This window comes from Pelodiscus sinensis, chromosome 2 (assembly GCF_052426305.1).
Source record: "Pelodiscus sinensis isolate ZL-2025 chromosome 2, ASM5242630v1, whole genome shotgun sequence".
In the NCBI taxonomy this organism is placed as follows: Eukaryota; Metazoa; Chordata; order Testudines; family Trionychidae; genus Pelodiscus; species Pelodiscus sinensis.
In genome coordinates, this window is record NC_143053.1 from 23,382,039 (window position 1) to 23,402,186 (window position 20,148).

Genomic DNA, 20,148 nt, shown 5'->3' on the forward strand with positions numbered 1-20,148 from the left:
GGGGCGGTGGGCACATGGATGTAGCACAGAGGAGTTTAACCAAACAACAAAACAAGGAAAATAATCTGATCGCAACTAAATAGATATTTTCCTATCTACTTTCCATGCCCAGTATTCCTTGCAGGCATGGTAGTTTTGCCTGGTTTAATTCATCTTATTCCCCCAACTTCTGGTTTAAAACTCACACAAAGAAAACAGCAGGCAGGTATATCTTCCAATTCAAATTTCAACACCTTTTCCCATTGGCTGTACACCTTTTCCCTGGCTCCCTGCCAACCTCCCTCCCCCAAGCTACCTGAGTTTAACCCTTTAGACACCAAATACTGTCCAGCACTCCTCCTATCCTTCACAGATGCAGTACACTCAAAAAAATGGAGGCTGAATATGGTGAGCAGTAGCAACCTATTAACAGAATGTCCTTCCTATTGATTGAGGAAGACACTCTTCCCTTAGCTCTGACAGCTACACCAGAACAGAGTGAAGGGGGTCTTCTGTATAGCAGATGTTACAGACAAAACAAAGAATGGAACATATCACAGAGGTTAACTGGAGGGACAGAGCAGATGTGTGTAGATAGGAAAACCTCCCTCTGCATCCATCCTAACTGAAAAAAAAATCCTTTGTTTGACACATTCTCCCATATGAATCATCTCCCTATTAAGGCAGTAAAAATGAAGAATAGGCCTTGCAAGTCACTGACTCCAGTGTTTTAGTCTCCTCGTGAATCTAAACCAAGACAGGGTCAAGAAGAGAGTGCTTGAAGCTCCTAAGATAAGGGCTTAATTCAGGGAAGTGGGGAACAACCACAATTACACTTCTTTTTATACAGAACACCAGAATCTAGCAGATTCTTTGATGAGAAAGTATATTAAAATCCCCACTTGACATAGTTCCTGCTAGAAGAATGGATGTGCGGCAACAAGAGAGTGTAACTAATAACTGAGGGGAAATGACGGGAAGTATTACAGTAGTAAGATCAGAAATTGCTCAGCTGTAGTATATGCACTTGCTGATGGCTCTACATTGATGCAAATAAAATAAAAACTTTTCTTATGGGGATTCTGAATAACTGGGTTTTTAAAAAGAGTTTGAGGAGAGAGTCAGAGCTGGGTGAACGGGGACTTCAGAGGGTCTTCTATAATTAGACTGTGAGCTCTTGGGGCCATGGAGTATAATATTTTAGGTTTATACAGTGCCTAGTACAATGCTACTGCAAAACAAATAATAATTTTCAGTGGCTAATAGGCACATTTTAGTGCCTTTCGGGAGACACTCAGCATTTTGCGGCTTGCATCTAATACAGTTAATGAGAGGACACGCAAGAAATACGAAACTTAGGCAAGAAGATTATAAACACAAACATTTAGATAGCACCTTTAAAAATATCTTAAAATGAAAAGAAAGATGTGCTCACATGAGACTGAAATATTTCCTATTATGATTTTTTAAATTTTATTTAGTGCATTACCTCTTATTGGGATAAAAGCAATCCAAGTCTTTTGATCTGCGTTTTAGCTTTAATACTTCTGTTTTGAGATCACTTTGTAAAGATTCACCATCAGGGACACTTCCAGGCTCTGACAAAACTGCAGGAGATGGAAGAGGGCTCAAGACACACGGTACAGGACAACACTCTTTAGTACAGGTAGTCTGTGTTTCATAGCGAATAAGACGAGTCTGAAGTTCAGCAAATTTCACATCTCTCTCTAAAGATTTTCTGTTATCTAGACAGTATCTGAAATTGAAATAAAAAAATAACAGAAACACAAAGCCAGTGACCACTGTAACAAAGCTGGGGGATTTTTTTCTCATTAGAAAAACTGAATAATCAAACTTATTTTCAACAACAGAAAGATCTCCAGTGCCTCTTTACTTGAATTGTTAGGTTGCTTTGGACAACAGCATTGAATGACCTAATAAATTAGAATACATGACAGATTTTCTCATGGACTATGCTACAGTAAAGTTAACAAGATGAAGTTGGGTTACATACTTAATATGGGTCAAATTCCCCTATCCATACCCAATTCTCTTTCATATAAAATTTCCACTGAAGTCAACAGAAAGTTTACTTGAATTATGGAATGCAGGACTAGACATTATGGAAATGGTATTTCTCCCTAGAGCACGTACTGGGATGCTGACAATACAATCAGGCTCTTGTTAAGTGTTTAAAATTATCAATCCCTTTGCTTTACATTTTACTGAAATTTGGTCATCAGATCAGGATGCAAAACTGACGGGTTATTGTTCAGCCCTTTCCTGTATTTTAGGACTTTAATTTCTCTTACAAAATGTATAAAGTCACTTGTAAAAACCCCTCACCTAAATAGGTTTTTGTGTTGCAGTGAATGGCTATGTGTGCATTTTGAGTTATTTTGTGCATGGTTCATTTTGTTGTGTGCGTGACTATTTGGTGTTGTGTGTGAAATTTTTGTATGCAAATGAACTGTAGAGTAAGGGTGATGCACTGTCATAAATAATTCAACCAAATTATCTACAATGCTTGCTGTGGCATAGAATCTTACTGTAGCTCAGAGATTCTCAACCCATAGCCCAGTTAACACACAGCTGCAGCTCAGCTGTGCTCTAAAGACTGATGGGTACACACTGCAGGGTCCAGGTTCCTGGTTGCCCAGCATGACAGAGTCCAGGCTGCCCATCTCGGCGTGGCAGGAATCTAGGGTCAGGTCTGCTAGCCAATCTGTAGGGTCAGGGCTGGCCAGCCTCCCATGCTGGAAGTCCAGTGCTGCTGGGTCTAGGATCTGAGGCAGCCACCCATCCCCACCAGGTCCAGGGCTATCAGCCTTGTGGGGCCAGTGTCCTGGAGTCCCTGCTGCCTGGCATCCCTGCTGCTTGGCCCTCACACCAGAGGTCTGCTCCTGGGCCCCAGTCTGTGAAGGGGTCTCTGGGTGGGAGACCTTGGGATAGGCATCTGTGGGAGTGGAATTCAAGGGGCACACTGTAGATCTCAACTTGCGACCCAAGGTAACACATAAATAGGTTGAGAATCACTGATGTACCTGTACATGGCACAAGTGTATTTTGTAAATGGCTGAGAACTTAAATTGGACAGTAACAGACCACGATGACTAGAGCTGCTGATATTCTAAACAAAAGAAGCTTTCAACCAAACATGCAGCTGTTTTTACAATTTCATACTGATTCAACAGACATGCTAGACTTCAGAGTGACACACACGCTCACACTTCTGGAATATTATACAGATAGCAATCTTCACCATAATTTTCATTTATATAAAAATATTATTATACAATAAAACCATATTTTAATTTAGACATTTAATTATGCAAATGAAGCTCCCCCTCAGACGTTAAGGCCTGAATATAGAAGCAGCAGAAGTTAAAGCAGTACAATGTGTGTATGTATAGATAAGGCCAAAGTCACAATCTTCATTATCCTCAAGGAGACAGGAGTATAACAATTGATAGGTACCAGCTTAGAAAATGAGGGGATTTGGGGAAGGGGGATAAACTGGGAGAATGATCGACAAAAACCTTGTTATGTTCAGGACTAAAATCATTTAGTAAATATCCCAGATATATTTGTAGATCTACTTTCTAGAAATAGTATGCAGTCTGCATAAAGAGGGCCCCATTTATAACATGGCTTTTATGCTAGATGACAGTGTTGAGAAAATAATCACATCAAGCAGTGCAAGGAAACTTACTCAAGCCCATGATAATGGCACCCAGCTGCTTTTTCAAAAGACAGACCTCCCAGCTTCCGTGGAGTGAGCTCTGGTGTCAGAAGAAAAGCGTTTTCACTAAAAGAAAAGAGTATGTATTTTAAATTAGGTCTATATGTTAGTATCAAAAATGCAATTTTTATTTAGTGAGCACTTTAACTGAAGCCCAGTATGAAGTCGTGTATTGCCATCTTGAACACTATAATTGACCTGTGTGTAAGAGTCACTAAATTAAAAAGCTATTTCAAATGCTCGTTCTGCATGCAACTACCGATTAAAACCTCCCTACATGCTATGTACAAAAGCTTACAAATGCAAAGAATTAAACTAGAAATTCATGTACATTTATATTTACCCGTTATTCAGTACAAACTCTGGGAAGGCAATCTACTGCTACCAATGCACAACCTTCGAGTATGAAACTAATGTGCTAGTATGTACATTTTAACTGAAAATACAGAAAAAATACTACAATCACTTGTGAGATATTTCATCAATTAAAAATATGCAATGTGAAAAAATTTCACATCAATATATTGCAAAATGTTGATATTTGCCATTTTTGCCTCATACTAAATAACTTCAGCATTAAGGAGCTGACATGGCAACTGTTCTTAGTCTCCCACAGGACCTGTCTCTAAGTCCCTCTTCCTGATTTGCAACTTTTGAAACTCAAAGATTAGTGATTTGCCCTTTCAGTGCAAATACACTTGAAATTCAAAAGTTGGAATTTTCAATTAAAAAGCATGATGAGATTACTAAAGTTTAGAGAAAATATCTCTGTTAAATTTTAATAAGGTAGAGTCTGTGTTTTCTTTTTTTTTTAATCTACCAGTAAAAGAGCAAGTATAACCTATAAGAACAGGAATTCTATTTGTTTTTAAGGGAGTTTCAGCATATTATTTTATGCTAATATAATAAAAATAAATACACTGTTTATCACAGAAGACCGCCACTGCTTCTTTGTGCTTGTTTCCTGAGAGTTTAATTAGCAAAAGCTCTATAGAGAACTGTCTTTACGAAATTGGTGCCATGATAACATCTGAAGTACTAGTAAAGATTACTGATGCACCAACATGATTAAGGCTATTGCTTTTCCACTCCCCATTTTAATTAACAAAAGCAAATAAATTAGGCTGTATTTTAATAGTGACAGGAAGGAGGGAAATATGGTCTGAAGCATGTCAAATGTAAATAAAAGGTTGTACTTATGGGGGCATGGGTCCCACTTAACTCAATGGAGGTTTTGAGTGCTCTCGTTCAGGATAATTATGACACATAAAAAAGCAATCTTATATACTATTAAAAACGTAAAATGTGTGCCATTCCTATGCATGCATTCTTATTCTTCTTCAATACAGACAGCAACACAAATCATAATTTAAGCTACAAAAGAATAGAGCAATGACTTATATGAAAAAGCAAACAAAGTATTAGGGCAAACTTTGAAAATTTGGGAGCTAAGCTTTTTGCCTTTTTTTAAAATGTGATCCATCATGCCACCCTAATATTATTTTGCTTTGTAAACAATTTCTGTAGTCAGGGGGGCCTACAGCTTCCACAGACCATGGCACTGGAATTCCCACCACAGTTCTCAAAGCTAAACGAGTGTAGTACTGCTACGGCAGTACCAGCAGTGAAGGCCAGGAGTTCTGGTCCCCTTTGAATCATCAGGTCCTGGGACAACTGCCCCCTTTGCCCTCTCCTTCCCCCATCAGTGGGCCTGTCTATAGTTGTTACCTATTTTATACTGTAAAACGTTTAACTGAAATAGTCTGCAAATCTTAACCGACTGCAAATGGGCTTTCAAAGTAATTTTTAAAAAGGTAAATGCCAGATACATATTAATTAGTATAGGCTAGTGATTTTTTTGAAAACTACGTTTACGTGTTAATTCATTATATCTATTACAAATGCACCACAGAAAGAATTGGCAATCAACAATTTTTCAGAATGATCATAGCTTTCTGCTTATTACAGATAAATTATAACAAAGATTCATCCCCACATTTATTACCTTAAAAGAAAAGGAAGTTATGTAATGGAAATAGAAGTCTGCCCTGACCATACTGTACAGATTGAACCTCTCTAATCCACAACTCTCTCATCCAGAAACATCCATCGTCTGGGACGAATTTAGTTAGCCAGATGTCCACTTTTCATGGGAGTGGCCAAGTTTCCCAAAGTCCCATAAAGTTTGTTTACAGCCACCAGTCCCGGCTCTCAGTGTTCTGTGCTGTTATTTAGCTCTAATTTACCCCCAAAAGTCCTCTCTCAGACCAGTCAGCAGTGGAAGTGTTGGTAATGTTGCTAGACAATATTCACCTCCCGTGGTCCAGAAAATTCTCTTGTTTGGAGCCAGTCAGACTAGAAAGGTTCAGACTAGACAGGTAGTTCAGACTTGCAGTTCTTTCACCAACTTTCATATGCTAAACTTACTTTTTAAAAAAACCCTAAGAGAGACTATATCCAATCAGCCATTATACATAAATCATTTTTCCTGGTGGTGTTCCTTGTCTCTGTAAAAGCTCCTATAAATTTATCTTCTTTTCGACATTTTCACTATAATTTCTTCATGGTTCCTTTTAATCTCAGCAATGTTCTTTCAGTAGTTAGGAGATATGGGTTAAATAAAATATTTCAAAATAGATCTTAAATCTTTACCTGATGCCCAAATGTTTGACCATTTTCATTTGTTATCTCCAAATGTGCACTTTCCAACAGTTGGTTTATCTCTATGGATTATGTTCCATATCAACAAAGCATTTTCCTGAACTCTCAAGTTGAGAACATAAAATAGACTAGAGTTCTATTTAGTTTAGAGATGGACTTACACTGAACTACAAAAGGTACTTATCCCAGAGGCAAGATGTTGCTTCCTCCCCAGTCTGTGATACTTTACTGAAGATCTATAAAGTATTCAGCAATACCAACTTCACTGAATTGCACTCTCTTGTCTCTCAGTAGCCCATACAGTGTTTCCTGCATGTTTGTATGTTGTTTATCATTACTTTCCCTCCCATTAAATTTTCAAGCTTTGGTTTTTTTTTAAGAATGTAGATAGAATTCTTTCAATATTAAATTATGCTCTGAATTTCATTATATAGCCACATAGCAGGAATAAAATATCAAATAGTCCTACACAATCTGTGTATACACAATAATATTTTACTGCAAACCGGCCCCATGAGTCTATTTTCATGTTCCAAAGGGCATGCCAGTGCAATAATGAAGCAGGAATCTTGAGATGAAGCTTAGACAATAGGAACTACTTTGCAATGTGAGGCATATGTAACTATTTATCCACCTTTGAGCTAGTTCATCTGCCTGACACAGAGTCCCAATTCATAGAGCATCTGAGGAGGAAAAGGTTCTCTCAAGCTAGAAAGTCAGCAAGTCTTATTCACACACACAAAATATATGTAGGTGGAAAAAAACCTTTCCATGTTGATGCTGTGTATACTGCAATGCAATTCCATATAATACACAGAAAACAAATTTTTAATTCAAATCTAGATGGGAGAAGACCTTGCAATGTATATATGAAAGGATTAAGAAGTAGACTTCAATTATGTTCATTTTTTCACTTCTACTATTTCTGCTCCCATGGTTGCCCATACCTCTCATCTGTCTCATTTTCACCTAGTACAGGAAAGAATGCAAATATTGGAGAAGTTCAGGGATGCAATGGGGCTCTATGGATAGAGCACAGGATAAGGAGACAGGAAATAAAGATTATATTCTTGGCTCAACCACTAACTTTGCTCTGTGACCATGAGCGACTCACAACTTCTCTCTAAATCAATTCATCATCTGAGATGGCACTCATGACACCTATGAATGAGCAGCATTCTGTGAGGGCTAGCTATCACAGAAGGACTAGGAAAACAATTCTTGCCATTTGCATTTCCTGCATAAGGTTTTGTTGCATAATGCTCTAACAGAGAGCAAAATGTAGTGATTAAAGCTAGAACTGATCAGTCATTTTCCAATTACATTTTCTTCTGTTGGAAAAATATCAATTTGTCAAAACCAGAACTGTTTACAGAAAAGCATGGTTTTGATGGTTGTCATGACTGAAAAAAGTTTTACCATTTTCAAAATGAAAAGCTTTGTTCTTGGTTTCAAATGGCTTTTTGTTTTGAAATTTTAGTTAATGTATACAGGCAGTCCCCGGGTTACGTACAAGATAGGGACTGTAGGTTTGTTCTTAAGTTGAATTTGTATGTAAGTCGGAACTGGTACATATTGTAGGGGAAACTCTAGCCAAACATTTTTTTTAGTTTTGGATAGCATAGGGAAAGGTTAACTCCCCTCTAATGTTTGTTTTGCTGTCTGTTCCCCTGTTCAGAAGACTTCACATCTATTTCTGTCCCTGTGACAAACTCAGGACTAAAGGAGTAACTCATCAAATACCAAACAGCTCTGCACCATGCTTTGAGCTAATAGCTTTATTTCCACACACCACCCAGGGTTCTAGGAGGAGGGTCCTTTTTTTGCTAACACAATGAGTTGCCTCACCCCGTCCGTATCTAGGGATCCGACGTAAGTCGGATCCACGTAAGTCGGGGACTGCCTGTACTAGAAAAAGGCATAAACATCTTTTAAAGATTAATATCTAAGTGAAATGTTTAGAATTTATTGACATGACATTTTAAAAAATGATTACTTTGTTGTGATTCATTTACTTCTTATCCAATTTGGGATGGGAAATTTTTTTTAAATCTCAAAAACTGTCATGGGATGGGAAAATCATTTCCCATACAGTTCCAACTGGAGCACAGGCCTGGCTATTAAGAACTGCTAAATCCTAGTTATGATTCTGAATCAAATCACCATTGTGGTCTTTGGTCACCACCTCTCCACTGTAGACTGTCAACCTCATAATTTTGAATATAAGAAGTACTAATAAACCACCCATGCCCCTCGGATGCTTTAACATTATCAGAAACACAAAGAAGCAGATAGGAGAAGAAACCATTTCCAACAGTTGCATTTTCTCCCCATGTGTTCATAAAGGATAACTGGAGAATGAATACCACCACCACTAAACTCTTGCATAGCTCTTTTCATCACAGAGCTCAAGTGCTTCATACCATTAACTCCACTGTACAGAACTGGGGAGAAAGAAAAGGAGAGGAAATAGGGGAAAACAAGAGAAAAACATGAGAAAACTAAAAAGGAAGAAAAATCTAGGCTAAAAAATACCCCCATGTTAAATATGTACTTATTACCTAGTAGTTTGTTTTACTTTAAAGCAAGAATGTGCTGCATGCTAGAAAGTTGGTGATCTTGGTAAAGCAAGTGCACAGAACTGCCTGGTTAGCTAATAAAATTCAGTCCTTATTGCGAAAGGCCTAATCCAACTCCTCAGAGTCACAAGACTTTCAGTGGATCAGTTCATCCCGCAGTGTCCAAAACGTCAACAACAAAAAACCACCACAATTGCCACTTCTATTGATTATTACAGCAAAAAAGGTCCACGAAGCGGCTCACCCAGATCAAGACTAAGCATACAGGCATGGTGATGCAGGAAAGCATGGTGTGAACAGAGGCTCTCAATCTTGCATCTTTCACATTTAAAAGAAATCTTGAGGGAGGGAGGGAAAGAGAGTTTTGGAAAATCTCCACTGCCGTGCCTCCACTCACTCTGTCTTTGGGACTGAGTGGGATGGGGTATAGCATAATCAGACCTTTCAGCCTTTGAGGCAAGAACTTTAGCCAGCCCTGCTTTAGTATCTGAGACCACCTCATACATTTGTTCTGCACTTCCCACAGTTACCCAAATTCTCTTGTAATGCTCTAAAAGATTTTCTAGTTACAGTAAAAGCACTTCAAGAGATAAAGTTTCATCACAACTCTACAATGTATTGCTATGAGTGAGTTGGAGCAAAATCCCTTCAAATTCAGGGTTTCATGAACTGTGATTCAAAGCAAGCCATTCAAGCAAATCCAACTACTGCACAGCTGGAGGTTTTTCAAAATTGGGGATTAAAAAAACTCTTGTAATGAACAAATTATTAACTTCTCTCTCACACAAATAATTGGAATGACAAAATTTTATATTTAATTTAGCCAAAATCCTGCAGGCATCTGCATTGATTAACTAAAACTTTGTAAAAGACTCACATTGTTATGACTAGTCTTCATTTTTAATTGTCTACCATTCATGAGCGATCAGCACATCTTTAAATTAGGGTACGTCTAGACTACATGCCTCTGTCGCCAGAGGCATGTAGATTAGGCTACCAGACATAGGAAAATGAAGCAGCGATTTAAATAATCGCTGCTTCATTTAAATTTACATGGCTGCCGCGCTGAGCCGACAAACAGCTGATCAGCTGTTTGTCGGCTCAGCGCGATAGTCTGTACGCGCGAGTGTCGACATCAAAGGCATTTGTTGACCACCCAGGTATACCTCATCCCAGGAGGCATACCTGGGTGGTTGACAAATGCCTTTGATGTCAACACCCGCGCGTCCAGACTATCGCGCTGAGCCGACAAACAGCTGATCAGCTGTTTGTTGGCTCAGCGCGCAGCCATGTAAATTTAAATGAAGCAGCGATTATTTAAATCGATGCTTCATTTTCCTATGTCTGGTAGCCTAATCTACATGCCTCTGTCGCCAGAGGCATGTAGTCTAGACGTACCCTTAGTTCTCTGAACACTGCAGCTCTAAAACGGCTTTTCCAGCAGTTTACCCCAATGATAACAGAATACTCTGCTTTCATGAACAATTTTATGTTATACATGGTCGCAGGTATGGCAATTTCCTGCCATATTCCTGGGAGACCTTACTGAGACCTTCCCATCTGGAGTCTATTGTGTTAAACTAATGGCTTTTGTATTATTATTATCTGACAGGATTGTATGTAATCTCTCAAAGGGGGAGATGTAACAGATATGAGAACCAGGGCATCAAAGGGCTATACTGAACAATGTGTAAGACAAGAATGGACTCCTGGAAAAAAACATGTTCAGTGGTTTTCTCTAACAACATCTAGTGAGAAGTGAATATAAATTCACTACTTCCAACTATGCAAAAACCCAGACTTTGCCCTGAGGAATGCACATTGTCTGCTGATCACTTGTTAAATGAGGACAAGCTCAAAGGCCTAAGCTGCATAAAGGAAAAGACTGCCTATTAATTTCATTGATGACCCCTAGTTATGTTACATGAAGGAGTAAATAATATTTCCTTATTCACTTTCTCCACACCCTTCATTATTTTAATAGGCCTCTATCATATCCTCCCTTACTCATCCCTTCTCTAAACTAAACAGTTTCTGTCTTTTTAAATCTCTCTTTATATGGAATTTTTTCCACACCTCTAATCATTTTCATTGCCATCTCTGCACCTTTCCAATTCCGTTATATTTTTTTGAGATAGGGCAAGCAGAACTGCAGCCAACATTCAAGGTGTAGAGGTATTATAGATTTATAGAGAGACAATATGACATTTTGCATCCTACATCCCACTTCATTAATGATTCCTAATACTCTGTCAGCTTTTTTAGACTGCTCTTGCACACTAGTGATGTTAAAATGCGGTTAATTGACTAGACATAGGCACTTCCACATTCTTCCTTTGAAATGTAGAAGAGCCCACACTGGGGCTCTTGTACATTTCAAAGGAGGAATGCAGAACTCTGCATTCAGCCAGGGGCCAGCAGGAAGTCCCACTGACTTGGGGCTGCACACAGGTGACTTCTTTCAAATGTACAAGAGTCCCCAGCTGAACCTGGGCTCCACATGGGGGCTCTTGTGCATTTCAAAGCCACGGAGCCCGGGGTCAGCTGGGGAAATGCCACGCGGAGCCCAGGATCAGACTCCGGTTCCACACGGTATTTCAGTGGAACCCAGGATCAGCTGGGAAGCCCCCAGCTGACCCTAGGCTCCACTGCCCCTTTGGAATGCACAGAGGCGGCATTTCAACAGGGCAGCCGTGGAGCCCAGGGTCAGCTGGGGACTCCACAGCTGATCCCAGTTCTACTGAAATGCCGCATGGAACCGGAGTCAACGAGGTAGTTCCCAGCTGACCCCATGTTCCATGGCTGCCCTTCTGAAATGCATAGAGGTGGTGTTTTAAAGGAGTAGTGCCGTGGAGCCTGGGGTCAGCTGAGGACTCCCAGCTGATCCTGGGCTCCAAGGGGCAGAGGAGGTGGGGAGGCTATCTTTGTAACGTGTAAGATAATTATCATCTAAATTAAGGTCTCCCCATAGCCACCCCACCTTTTGATATTCGTAGTAATTCCAGATTAGCCACTTAATTGACTCTTACAATAAACAATTTCCTCCTTCCTTGTCTCTTCCTCCTCCCCTCGCCCCCACCTTGTGATTCTATGTAGCTGATTCGTTACTGTATAATTTGGTTACTTCTTCATTGTATCCCTCTGTTATATAATGGTCATGCCAATTCACTTTCAGAATATGATCTGAAGAAGTGTTTCTGCCCAACAAAAGCCCATCACCTAATAAACCATCTTGTTAGTCTTTAAAGTGCTACATGACCGCTTTTTTTGTTCTTTCATATAGCGGCAGCAAGAGGGGGCTTTTCACTTTGCTTCTCTATTTCTCTCACCCATTCACATTGTTGTGCTGTCCCCTACAAGCAGTACAGTCCCTCTTTTCCTATCCACCCAGTGCTCTCTGTCAAATGTTAGAAAGTGACCCATCTGCAGGGGATAAGATTTAAAACTTCTCATAGTGACGGCAAAACTATTTTGGTTAACCATTGGTGCTTATTTGGGATAGCTCTGACATATCGAAGCCTATTCTCCATCATCACTAACAACATAAATGATCATTTACATCAGGAGAGTCTGAGGACTAAATTCATTCCCAGCAATGAAGTCGTTAGTTGGACCTGCTTACATCAGTTTAAATTTGGCCCTGAAGTTTTGTAAATTTTAAGTCCTTACCTCTTTTGAATTTGTAACGGCTGAAGATCCCCAGTTGGTAATCCCTCTGGAGTGAAATATTTCAGTAGCTCTTTAGCATCTAGTAATGTCAGTGACTCCCTCTGACCATCTTTATGGCCCAGTAATTGCTCAGAGGAATGTGCCAACATAGAAACTCTGGAAAAGAAAAACAAAGTAAATCTGTCCTACCAAGAGTCATTGTTAGTTTGGAGCAATTAAAATGGTTTATCACCAGTGTAACATTTCTGGAATTATTCTTTCAAATATTTATTGATAACCTCATAATAAAGTAGTTTCAATGTCAAGGCTCTACCAGTTTTCCCAATATAAAGTATTATTAAGATTTTACAGTGCAGCTGAGAAATTTAACACTGGGATGGAAAGCAGACAGATTCTCAATCCTGTGAGCAAATTTTATGTATCTGAAGATTAATGTAATTCTCATGAAAGAGAGATTTATAGCTTAGTTAAAGATAAGAACCAAAAGGCAAGTATTGTACAACCTTCCCTTCATAATTCTCTTAACGCAGTTCATTCAAGGACAGCAAAGTGTCTTCTCTTCTAACACTGAGCACCTTTGCTATACTGCTTTAGGAAGAGTAAAACTCACCAATGAGGAATAGGATAAAATAAAATTATTTCACTTAGGACTCATGCAACCTTCACTGAATCTAAGAGACAGAAAGATCCTTGAGATGCCTGTCAAAAGGTATGCTTAGCAGAAAGATAATTTTATCTGTTTTGAGAAGCAAGGACAGTGCTTCAAAAAAAGCACGAGAAAGCCGAGATCTAAGTTGAGGCTGCAAGTAAGATATTCCTCCCTACATTCTGATGTGGGCCATGCCACCCTGGGACTTTGTAAATTGAAAACTGATTGGAAGCTTATCCAGTAAAATGTTAAAGAGTCACAACAGAACAAAGAACTAGGATATTAATCTAATTATAAGAATAAATTAAATACCTAATCACAGGAGGCAGTAAAAGACCCAAAGGAGCAGCATTTCAATACAAGTCTAAATAATGAACATTTTTCAAAACTCTTACACTTTTAAAATATTTATGCCCTGGCTTTAAACCAGGGTGGGGAACCTGCAGGCCAGGCCACCACTCCCCACAGCTCCCATTGGCCGGGAATGTTGAACCAAGCCAACTGGGAGTGGCAGGGCTCTGTGCCTGTGGACACGCAGTAAACAAACAATCTAGCAGCCCACCAGCAGCTAAACCTGATGAAGTGCATGTGGTCCGTGGGCCGGAGGTTCCCCAACCCTTCTTTAAATGAAGCAACACAAAAAGATTAATGGTGTATCTATATTGGGACAGTGGCAAAAACTGCTCCCCTGGGCTTACATTATACTGTGATACTGTGCAAATTTGACTCATTTATGCACCAGTTCCTAGTGTGCATGTGGTTTAATGATGTTTTATCTTTTGCTCATCCAATGGTGCCTACTGGAGCTTCACAAATGGCTGCATATCAACACTCAGTCATAAATACTGGAACATATTTTTAAGAGATTTACAAAACCTGCCAGCATTTACAGATCCTGAAGAATAATGTTTATCACCATCTGTTTAGAAAATACACGGTATTTATCATTACCTCATTTTTTGTTTAATTTTTTCTACATTTTCCAAGTTCTGAAGAACATTTCTTTCTGGCCACTCCAAAGGATTGGACCCTATTAATTCTGATTCTAAGAGGGGGGGAAAAAGCAGGGTGAGATTAATAAAAAGCTATTACTGACACCAGAAAGTTAATAAATGGGATGTGATTTATATTCAGTCAAAGGCACCAGGTTTATTAATATTAATTGGAGGACACTGTAGCTCTAGAGACTCTTGGCAAGCATTCAGGGCACCACACAAGTCTCTTATGGAATACACAGCTCTAAGGCTACGTCTAGACTACATGCCTCTGTCGCCAGAGGCATGTAGATTAGGCTACCAGGCATAGGAAAATGAAGCGGCGATTTACATAATCGCCGCTTCATTTAAATTTACATGGCTGCTGCTCTGAGCCGATCAGCTGTTTGTCGGCTCAGCGCGGTCGTCTGGACGCACGGGTGTCGACATCAAAGGCATTTGTCGACCACCCAGGTATTCCTCCTGGAATGAGGTTTACCTGAGTGGTCGACAAATGCCTTTGATGTCGACACCCGCGCATCCAGACTACCGCATGTAGTCTAGACGTAGCCTAACTGAATCTGGGGTAACAGGAAGAGCACGGAGGAAATGAAACAGTCTCAAGGACTCCTTCCAATGATTACGAATTGAAGGAGGAGAGAGCACACAGTAATAAATTCTGTCCCAAAAGTAATACTGAGGCAACAGTCTGATATTTTCATTATTATGTGGTAGCAATACATACTGAGGTGTAATGAGGAAATGTTATGGTGCAGACATGGTAATATAGTGTTAAGATATCACCTGGCAATTATATTGGAGTTATCTATGACTCCACTGTATTATATTCTATTAAAATTATTGTTCAACAAAGACGGAACAACTTTATAAAGTCTACATGAAAAGGTTATTACCTACATATGTTGCTGGCAGTGCTACAAATAAATAATGCCAAGAGGGAACATCTTACTGAGTTATATACTGAAAAAGAAATTCTGCATATTTGTGTGTGGTGTGTGTAGTGGCTGCTTCAAGAGAAGTCTCCACACACATGAAAAAACAAATTCACACTCCCTATCTGCATGTGCTAAAATCACCTTTCAGGAAGATGATGTAATGGATTTAGTATATACTGCTATGGTCTAAATAGATACTGCTAGCAAACAATTTTCTGACTGAAGAGATAGGTGTTAGGTATGCCACAGGAAAATAGCAGTTATGAGCCTCGGAATACTTTTTCATTAAAATTGTGATATGATTTGGTAGGTGCGGAGTCATCCGTAGAATAATCTTGCTATTCTACTACTGTGTCTACTATCCCAGGTGTATGCACTTATGCTTTCATGGGAATTAAACAGATGAATAAATGGGGTAAAATATAAATAAATTACTTGGATAAAATAAGAACATAAGATGTACAATGATTCAATGAAAAATGTTCAGTACCATACCAAAACAATAATATCTTTATCAGCAACACTCAAAAAGACATAAATAGTCCAATGGTGAGAACAATTGCTATATGAATGTACAAATGCTCCAATAAATGTAGATTTCCCACTCTTCTTTTTCTGGATTAATTCCTTTAATCTTAATTTTAATGTAATTGTAATATGTGAATAAAAAGTCTTGTTTGCAGATACTTTTTCAAAAACCAAAAAACACAGAAAGCAGTGGTGAATTTTTTAATACACGTGCTTACCACAAGTCATTGTGCAGGGGCTAGTTTTGTTGATTGCTTTGTCCAGAATAGTTTTTGGAAAGCTAGTGTCATTCAAATCTAAAAAACGTTCCCTGGTAAGTGTTAACAGGGTTTTGAGCTCATTAGCAGAAACAGCTGAAGGCTGCTTGCCTGATTCCTGCCTCTCTGCAACACAATAAGGAGAAGAAAAATAATTACTGTTTAAGGTGCTAAGCAATGAGGAAAGATTGGACCCAGGTTGAGAGAAATTTGTTGACAAGGCACATAATGCTGTATACTTTAGGGATGTGTCATTAGTTGATTCCATCAGCACATGTGAAACATTGGAAAGTCTCAGAAATCATTTTACAAGTGCTTTTTATGATGCAAGTTACTTTTAGTCTAGTGACAGCCTGTTAATTACAAACTATTTACATTAAGATCAGGCAGGCTATTAAAACTGTAGTCTCTCCAAGTCACATTTTCATTTAATTACATCTGCTCAATGAATCAAACAAGATTAAATATCAAGGGACAAAACACAATGTTCCTGACCCACCCAAAGTTGAGGCACTTAGAAAGACCTTCCAGCTCAGTTTATGGGCACTTACCGTATTTTCCGGCGTATAGGGCGACTGGGTGTATAAGACGACCCCCTATCTTTTTAATTAAAAGATAGGGTTTCATCTTATACCCCAGCGCCCCTCCGCCTCCTTTGCTCCCGGTGTCCCTGGTCTGCTGGAGATGGTCCCCAGCAGACCAGAGGCACCGGGAGCAAAGCCGCCAGGAGCGCCTGGGCTGCCCCCCCCGCCGGAGCCCCTCCGCGGCTTTGAAAGCCTCGGGGGAAGCCAGCGGGGGGGCATCCCAGGTGCCGCGGAGGGGCTCCGGCGGCGGGGGCAGCCCATGCGCGCCGGGGATGCCCCGCCGCCGGCTTCCCCCGAGGCTTTCAAAGCCGCGGAGGGGCTCCGGCGGGGGGGCAGCCCATGCGCGCCTGGGATGCCCCCCCGCCGGCTTCCCCCGAGGCTTTCAAAGCCGCGGAGGGGCTCCGGCGGGGGGGCAGCCCATGCGCGCCTGGGATGCCCCCCCGCCGGCTTCCCCCGAGGCTTTCAAAGCCGCGGAGGGGCTCCGGCGGCGGGGCATCCGGCGTACAAGACGACCCCCGATTTTTGGGGGATGTTTTTTAACATCAGAGGTCGTCTTGTACGCCGGAATATACGGTATTATAAACATGAATCTTTAATAGACCTTCGACCTCCACCATTAAAAAAAAGAGACAGAGAAAGAAACAGAGCCATGTATTTACAAAAACTACAAAGTAGATGAATACTGAATTGCCACAAGAGTCTCTTTCTGAATCATCTTTTCATCAATAAAACCTAGTTGCATTCCAAAACATATTTAAGAAATATAGACTCTAACAACCCAAAATAAAAACCAGAGCTCTTTCAGATCTAAGATGATTTCAGACTCATTGCAACAAGTCACCACAGATGTATTACTATTGTTTGCAGTTAGGAAACAATTAGTAAATGTTTCTATTCCTTTTTCATAAACTATCTTCCTTCAACTTTATAAAATAATCACTGCCACATTAAATACAAAATGACAATATATTTGTTTTATATCAATTGAGATTCAATGGTGATTTAATCCCATATTCTCTCCATCACTTACTGAGATGTTCCTTCAAGGCAAATGCTTGGATATAAGCCAGTTTCTTTTCTCTCTGTAGTATCTGCTCTCCATAGAAATGTGGAAGAGATCTGATAAAGTCATCAGTACAAAAGTCTGTATAGATTATGAGAAAGCCATTCTTAGGTATGCCTTATATGGTTTAGATAAACATATTTATATATTAACAGAGCTATCATTGTGTATGATTCACGTAAATTCACATGACTACTTGTTTCATATTAAGAAAGTGACAGCTAGAATTTAATATTTGGCTGGATACTGTTAAAGCAAGGAAATTAACATAAAAGGCTGAATATCCACCCAAAAATCTCCTTAAGTATCAAGGAGGTCTCCACATGCTTGGAGTTTTTTTTCCATATTACATGCTGAAATAAAAGTATGGTTTGGATGAAATATCTGTGTATTCCTTAGCTTTCAATTTCCATGTTCTTATGCACTGAAGTCAGACTTAATGTTGATATGCCATTGCAATTAATGCACTTAACATTCATAGGAAGTAAACAGGCTACAGCATTTGATGTTTGAAAATAACGCATTGTTCCCAATTTATATAACACATTGGCAAGGACTTTAGGCTTTCCCTGCCACCATCTTTTTCATCGGATTAGGATGAACTATTAAGATCAGGCAGTCAGTTCTATTCCACTTTGATTTCGTCTAATTACAGGGGAACAGGCTTCTTCATCTAAATCAGCCTTGCAAAATTGGACTTATCTATCCAGAGAAAATATTGTTTCAAATGAGTGAAAGAAATAATTAACTAATACAATGAAATAATTTTGTTTCTTTTTTTTTTTTTTTTTTTTTTTTTTTACCACCTCAAGGTAAGGCAAATAGAAATTGGGCTGGTCTGGTCAATCTTCATGATAATTTTGCAAGTCTAATTTAAGTATTCATTTTAACTGGAGTTATACAGTAAAGCATTCTATTTGCTCCAGGTGCCAATGAAGGTATCAAAAATGATGGGCTGCGCATCTCATATAGAATATTTTAAAACCACATGTATTTTATCTTGAACTTAAAGATTTAGTTTAAAATTATTTGAACTTTCCCATCAACGTGAAATGATTTTACAAGTCTAAATAAAAAGCATTCTGCTGAAACAAAAATATTTTTATCAAATGTCACTATTCCCCTTAGCTTTTCCACCTTCTTATTGTAAATAAACTGAACATTTTGTCAATTTCTTCCACCCACCCCCAGACACACTTAAAAGGAGTTTAAGTCTTACTTGACAGTGTTTTTTCCGTGCTTGTCTTTAGTTTTCCATTTAATATAGCCAGAGTGGCTCTGCCATTGATCTGGTTGGCTGAATGAATCAATGTTGCTTTGCACCCTCCAAAGCCATTGCTTTGTACCAAGAAATAATATCGACAAGACTCTCCTTTTAGCTCAACTTCTGGAACTAAGCAAACACCAACAGATAAACAAACCATTCTGAGAAAAAAGAATTTGAAATAAGCATAACATTTATATCACTTGAACAGCCTCTAGCTTCACCATCAGCAGTATCACTTGAACTTCACCATCTGAAATTGCATCAGATCACATTAGCTAGCCTATCATATGTGCTCCATATTCTGATGAGAGATATCTAAAATATTCTACACAAATCAGGTGGAGTTAAAAAATCCAGATGTGCCACTAATTCCTTCACATTAATTTTCAACCTATGTCCTAGCATGATGTTTATGGACAAGAGATGAATATGAGGTATTGACCACTTGTAGTCACTAAAAATCCCAGGCACATTTTACAAGATTAACATGGTTAATTCTGGTACCCTTGCCAACATTTGATTGTATCACTGTATTCTGCCTGAACTATCACTTCAATTTCAACAGGATAAGGTTTGGGGATTGGGTTTTTTTTGTCTGTTTGTTTTTGTTTTATTTTCTGTCTTGAACTACTAGATAACATAGGTGTGTGTTACTGCCCTATACTCATGTATGAGGCAAGTTTGCATACAGCTGGTAATTAACTTTGTAAAACACAGTTGAGATCTTTGGATGGAGGGTGGTCCAGGAAATTTCAGTTATTATTAAATAAGAAAGTAAATACCTGACTCTGTTATGAGTCTAAATTTTTATCCTAAAACAGGAACAAAACTGTATGCTTTTTGGACGGGAGCATGAGGGCAGATATTATGTGATGATAAGGAAGCTTATCTATTAAGTTATCTATAGTGGAAGGACATTATATACTATTTTCTCCAAAGCCTGTGGCTAGCCTGTATATAGTGAATTTAACAGGTCATGGCCCACATCCAAGGGAGATAGAATCTTTGCTAGTAGGAAACCCTTCTTTTAATATTTTTAATTGAAAGTCCTAATTTTTTAGAAATGTTTTATGAAAGGGTAGACACCTTATACCCCCCCAAAGAAAGAAAACAGGATCATTCATTAACTATGTAAATTACTGAAAATGCTGTTTTTATTATAGGCAGATATTACGTATAATATTTATCCTAATAGACTAAAGAAATTAAAATCTTTATTAAAAGTAAAACAAGAAATGTC

At 39.0% G+C, this 20,148-nt stretch overlaps 1 protein-coding gene across 1 annotated transcript in view; it reads right to left on the reverse strand.

Annotated features, from left to right (window-relative positions):
* The window catches only part of MTBP (MDM2 binding protein), a 54,328-nt gene that overhangs the window by 9,853 nt on the left and 24,327 nt on the right, over positions 1–20,148 (reverse strand). The window contains exons 12-18 of the mRNA XM_075920177.2: positions 18,861–19,034; positions 17,609–17,722; positions 15,956–16,120; positions 14,231–14,324; positions 12,631–12,786; positions 3,692–3,787; positions 1,469–1,735 (exon numbers count right to left, since the gene is read on the reverse strand). Of these exons, the coding sequence (XP_075776292.2) occupies positions 1,469–1,735; positions 3,692–3,787; positions 12,631–12,786; positions 14,231–14,324; positions 15,956–16,120; positions 17,609–17,722; positions 18,861–19,034 (1,066 nt within the window). The remainder of the gene's footprint in view (positions 1–1,468; positions 1,736–3,691; positions 3,788–12,630; positions 12,787–14,230; positions 14,325–15,955; positions 16,121–17,608; positions 17,723–18,860; positions 19,035–20,148) is intronic.